This window comes from Callionymus lyra, chromosome 3 (assembly GCF_982586985.1).
Source record: "Callionymus lyra chromosome 3, fCalLyr1.hap1.1, whole genome shotgun sequence".
Lineage (NCBI taxonomy): Eukaryota > Metazoa > Chordata > Actinopteri > Syngnathiformes > Callionymidae > Callionymus > Callionymus lyra.
Genome location: NC_141820.1, coordinates 3,672,749 through 3,678,840, shown reverse-complemented (window position 1 = coordinate 3,678,840; position 6,092 = coordinate 3,672,749). Strand labels below are relative to the sequence as shown.

Genomic DNA, 6,092 nt, shown 5'->3' with positions numbered 1-6,092 from the left:
TTAATATCAAGGCTGAGATTTGAACACATTGAAAAACATCAATGAATCATTTTAGGAAGAACATTTGGATTTAAGAGATATGTTCATGAGAACTGTTACAATGAGGTCCTGCACTATCTTAGGAGGACTGAAGGATTCAAGAGATCCTAGAAACGTTTATTTATATATAAACTAGTAAAGTTAAAGAGAAATGTCACTCTGTACCAGCAGGTGGTGCTGGTGCACCTTTAACTGCTATAGAAGAAGATTCCAGAAGTACTTTCACTTTCTCTGTCGCTGCAGTGACATCCGTTCGTGTTTTGAGAACAACATTCATCATCCATCTGTTGGTTTCCATCCTTTTGAGTGGCAGTAGAAGTAAGTAGAAGTATTGTGTACTGTATCCAGAGTATGTATCTGATGATATCTTAGTATTATTCTTGTTTTCTTGTCTTGTTTGAACATATTTCACTTTCACACTTCCTTGCATTAAGTCCTGTTCAATTCAACACTGTTCTGTTCAAAACGAGTCACATGTTGGACAGATATTCGCTCCAGACTAGTCTTTGTCCGAGTCTTTACATCATATGTCGCTGATCATCTCTGCGCGGGTTGGTTCGTGACATAGTTTCCGGTTTCAAAGTAAAACCGTTTTATTTTGAAAACGAGTAACCGGAACGGGAGCTGTGTGATGAACACTAACTTGTGTCGCTCACAACTACGCAGTTAGTAATATGATCGCATCAGATACACGTTTAAAGAAGAATCTCGGTGTATTTTTTAGTGTATTAACAACAAAAACTAACAAATAAAACTTCGGTGATCGACGAACTCACAACAAAAGCGACAACACAACAACATTAATCCACAGAAGTGAACATCCTGGTTCTTGGACAAAACGAAAGTCAAAGTAAGTGAACATCATGTTCCGAGTGTCATAAATCATGATATTTACGCTGTATTTGTATCTGTTATTATTCTGTTCTCCGTGTTCACGTCACTTTTAACTTGTCTTTATATTTGATGGGATTAAACTAACTTTATCTGTGTTCCATGATTGAACTGAATCAAAGTCATGGGTTTGTTTGTTTGTCTCTAATAATGTTTGAAAAAGAGATTAAGATTATTTTCTTAAAGGAAAAGGAATCAGTGACGTAGAACCTGTAAACTTTCTCATTATTTATATTATTGAGCCTTAATGTAGTTTATTTGTCTTGTATCGTTGACGTCAGGTTCTGCTGTACCTGATGTTATAAGATTGTAAATATTTATTCGCCATCATTACATTCCACTGTGATCTTTTCACTGTCAGGAGCTTCTCTGCCGAGTTAAAAAGGAGGAAGTCCGGTGGGGATCCACACCTCTATAGGAAGTGAACCCAGCTGGGTGGAGAGTTCATAAGCTTCTCAGAGATGAGGCGGTGCCTCGAGGATAAACCAATAGCGAAGCAGTTAGAGGGCGAAGCACCAAATGACGTAGAACTTGTAAACTTTTTATTATTTATATTATTGAGCCTTTATGTAGTTTATTTGTCTTGTATCGTTGACGTCAGGTTCTGCTGTACCTGATGTTATAAGATTGTAAATATACCAGACACAAGTCTATCAACACATTTCTTTGTATTTTTGTACTGAGTAAGACTTCAATTTCTGTTGAAAGCCTGCATAAGATTAATTTACAACATAAAACTCTTCTCTGATATTGATAGATTTAAACAGAGTTGAAATGTCTGATGTTCTCATCAGTGGAGACTTCGTCAGCTTTGACATGTGATCATCATCGCAAGCAGAAGTGTTGCAGAATTCTATACAGTGGTAAATACAAGATACTTTCATGCTTTACATTTGAAAAATATGTATTCATTTGGATACATTTCACTGATAGTACCATGTATTGAAAATATAATACCGTGCAGTCTTAAATGTCACCTTAATCAGAGAAAAAGTGTCACCTTTTGAACTGACAGTTTCGGTCTAAAGCATGAGCTATTGTACACCAGGATAGTAACATTATATTTGATAAAGAAATGAAAAAAAGAATCTTCACGCAAACAAACTAAAAGAACAGATAAATGAATACATCTCATAAAGATAAATATACTGTATCTGCACACGTCACATAAAACAGTGAACAACATATAAAGGAATACATATTGTAAAGATAAAGGAAAATACATAATAAAATTGATGATTGTTATTTAATAAAGTTGTGAACTAAAAAGTACTTGGTGTTTTTTTTTTTAATCATAGTTAAGAAATGGTATTGAAGTATCAAATAATGTACTAGTATTTGTATCCACTACATGATAATATGGTTTCAAACCACAGGGAGAGAAAAATGTAGCAGTTTCTGTGTATTTTGGACAATATGTTTGACAGCAAGCCTCAACAACTGGCTCCTAAGATGGTCGTGCTACATGGTCGTTGTTGAAAGTTACAACAGACTCCGTGGAACTCGGCTTTTCTCGTGACTTTGTCGCAGATCTCGTCTTTGAATCGAGACTTGCTGGCATCATGTGAGGATTTGTTTTGTGTTTCCTCAGTGTGTAGGAACGATCTGACTTGAAGTACAGCTGAGAACTTCTAATGCAAAGTAACATGAATTTTACTTAAATATGAAACTGGCCCCAGCATAGCACAACAATGGGTCACAATTCTAGGAAGCTATTGAAAAATGATATTACAAAAATGACATTGAATTTGTTGACGGTCCCTAACTGAAGGTGCTTTAAGTGAGAGACTCCGATCTGGTGCATTGAAAATATGTCCAATATCCACCATTTGACTAACTTTACTCTGGTGCCTGTTCTTGAAGGATGTGGTGCAGAGGAGAGTTTAGTTTGCCGTGAACCTCATATAAGAGTCACATTGAGTGTAAGAGTAGAAGTGTGTTTTATCTTTTTTAATGACGTCGACTATTTCACTTTGTTTTGTACTTGAAATGATTATACTGGGTTTATATCAATGTCTGCTATGGTATTTTGTTATAATTCAAGGTCAATAAAGTACATTTATTTTACAAAGACAGTGATAGGGTTAAATTAAAAATACATTAATATCGGGGTGGATTAGATTATTAATCTCAATGGCCCTCATGTTGAAGCTCTCTTAACCACTCCTGGATTCTTTCCTCTACTTGAACATTTTCACTTTGTCTTGACCCTCGTGGTCAATGTTTTATTTTAATACTGTAACCGTGTGAATCAACAACAACAAACAATGTTGCAATGTTGGTCTCTGACAGGACACACCCCCTCACTCACGGGCGTTTTCATCGATCAGTGTTTCCCTGAGTCTGGATCAGAAGCAGCTGAGCTCACCTGGAAGTTTCACCTGCAAACATGGACACAAGTCTTCAGAGCAGAGAGCTGCTCACAGGTCAGTGACTTTCTCACCGTCTATAATCTATCATGTCTGCCCAGCAAGAGTGAATGGATGAATCAAGAGTGAAGTCATGAGGTGAATGAATGAATCAAGAGTGTGGTCGTAAGTGAATAAATGAATCAAGAGTGTGATCGTGAGGTGAATGAATGAATCAAGGGTGTGGTCGTGAGGTGAATGAATGAATCAAGAGTGTGGTCGTAAGTGAATAAATGAATCAAGAGTGTGATCGTGAGGTGAATGAATGAATCAAGAGTGTGGTCGTGAGGTGAATGAATGAATCAAGAGTGTGGTCGTAAGTGAATAAATGAATCAAGAGTGTGGTCGTAAGTGAATAAATGAATCAAGAGTGTGATCGTGAGGTGAATGAATGAATCAAGGGTGTGGTCGTAAGTGAATAAATGAATCAAGAGTGTGATCGTGAGGTGAATGAATGAATCAAGAGTGTGGTCGTGAGGTGAATGAATGAATCAAGAGTGTGGTCGTAAGTGAATAAATGAATCAAGAGTGTGATCGTGAGGTGAATGAATGAATCAAGAGTGTGGTCGTGAGGTGAATGAATGAATCAAGAGTGTGATCGTAAGTGAATAAATGAATCAAGAGTGTGATCGTGAGGTGAATGAATGAATTAAGGGTGTGGTCGTGAGGTGAATAAATGAATCAAGAGTGTGGTCATGAGGTGAATGAATGAATCAAGAGTGTGGTCGTGAGGTGAATGAATAAACCAAGAGTGTGGTCGTGAGGTGAATGAATAAATCAAGAGTGTGGTCGTAAGTGAATAAATGAATCAAGAGTGTGATCGTGAGGTGAATGAATGAATCAAGGGTGTGGTCGTAAGTGAATAAATGAATCAAGAGTGTGATCGTGAGGTGAATGAATGAATCAAGAGTGTGGTCGTGAGGTGAATGAATGAATCAAGAGTGTGGTCGTAAGTGAATAAATGAATCAAGAGTGTGATCGTGAGGTGAATGAATGAATCAAGAGTGTGGTCGTGAGGTGAATGAATGAATCAAGAGTGTGATCGTAAGTGAATAAATGAATCAAGAGTGTGATCGTGAGGTGAATGAATGAATTAAGGGTGTGGTCGTGAGGTGAATAAATGAATCAAGAGTGTGGTCATGAGGTGAATGAATGAATCAAGAGTGTGGTCGTGAGGTGAATGAATAAATCAAGAGTGTGGTCGTGAGGTGAATGAATAAATCAAGAGGGTGGTCGTGAGGTGAATGAATTAATCAAAGGTGTTGTCGTGAGGTGAAGGAATTAACCAAGGGTGTGGTCGTGAGGTGAATGAATGAATCAAGAGTGTGGTTGTGAGGTGAATGAATGAATCAAAGGTGTGGTCGTGAGGTGAATGAATGAATCAAGGGTGTGGTCGTGAGGTGAATAAATGAATCAAGAGTGTGGTCATGAGGTGAATGAATGAATCAAGGGTGAGGTCGTGAGATGAATGAATAAATCAAGAGTGTGGTCGTGAGGTGAATGAATGAATTAAGGGTGTGGTCGTGAGGTGAATGAATTAATCAAAGGTGTGGTCGTGAGGTGAATGAATGAATCAAGGGTGTGGTCGTGAGGTGAATGAATGAATGAATGAATCAAGAGTGTGGTTGTGAGGTGAAAAAATTAATCAAGAGTGTGGTCGTGAGGTGAATTAAGAGTGTGGTCGTGAGGTGAATGAATGAATCAAGAGTGTGGTCGTGAGGTGAATAAATGAATCAAGAGTGTGATTGTGAGGTGAATGAATGAATCAAAGGTGTGGTGGTGAGGTGAATGAATGAATCGAGGGTGTGGTCGTGAGGTGAATGAATGAATTAAGTGTGTGGTTGTGAGGTGAATGAATGAATCAAGAGTGTGGTCATGAAGTGAATGAATGAATCAAGGGTGAGGTCGTGAGATGAATGAATAAATCAAGAGTGTGGTCGTGAGGTGAATGAATGAATTAAGGTTGTGGTCGTGAGGTGAATGAATTAATCAAAGGTGTGGTCGTGAGGTGAATGAATGAATCAAGGGTGTGGTCGTGAGGTGAATGAATGAATCAAGGGTGTGGTCGTGAGGTGAATGAATGAATTAAGGGTGTGGTCGTGAGGTGAATGAATGAATCAAGAGTGTGGTTGTGAGGTGAATAAATGAATCAAGAGCGTGGTCGTGAGGTGAATGAATGAATCAAGAGTGTGGTCGTGAGGTGAATAAATGAATCAAGAGTGTGATCGTGAGGTGAATGAATGAATCAAGAATGTGATCGTGAGGTGAATAAATGAATCAAGAGTGTGGTCGTGAGGTGAATGAATGAATCAAGAGTGTGGTCGTGAGGTGAATAAATGAATCAAGAGTGTGGTCGTGAGGTGAATGAATGAATCAAGAGTGTGATCGTGAGGTGAATGAATGAATCAAGAGTGTGGTCGTGAGGTGAATAAATGAATCAAGAGTGTGGTCGTGAGGTGAATGAATGAATCTTCATCGTGATAATGTGTTGATTGAATAAATGAAAACATGCAAAAAAGAGATGAAACAAATTGAAGTGGAACAAGTCAAAGAGATGTTGTGTTTAAACAAGTGACACAAACATTCAGATCCATGATGCTGTTGTGTTTGTGTGCAGGTGTGGACACAGAGGAGGAAGATCCTCCCTCTAAAGAACTTCTGGGTGAAGACCATGACAGTCAGACCAGAGCTCAGAGGTGAGAAGATCACTTCTCCTGTCAGACCTTCAAATACTGGAATCATTTTCTCCCTGTG

The 6,092-nt window shown here is 38.3% G+C and overlaps 1 protein-coding gene across 5 annotated transcripts in view; it reads left to right on the top strand.

Moving 5' to 3' along the window:
- The window catches only part of LOC148083044 (NACHT, LRR and PYD domains-containing protein 3-like), a 214,352-nt gene that overhangs the window by 183,013 nt on the left and 25,247 nt on the right, over nucleotides 1-6,092 (top strand). For 2 of the 5 annotated variants that reach the window (XM_087786170.1, XM_087786167.1), the window contains exons 1-3: nucleotides 571-889; nucleotides 3,223-3,356; nucleotides 5,956-6,034. The exons of 1 other annotated variant lie outside the window; for it this stretch is intronic. In XM_087786170.1, the coding sequence (XP_087642296.1) occupies nucleotides 3,320-3,356; nucleotides 5,956-6,034 (116 nt within the window). In that variant the 5' untranslated portion in view covers nucleotides 571-889; nucleotides 3,223-3,319. Of the gene's footprint in view, nucleotides 1-298; nucleotides 358-570; nucleotides 890-1,379; nucleotides 1,794-3,222; nucleotides 3,357-5,955; nucleotides 6,035-6,092 lie in introns of those variants that run through there. 2 more of the 5 variants (XM_087786169.1, XM_087786168.1) reach the window with 2 other exon arrangements.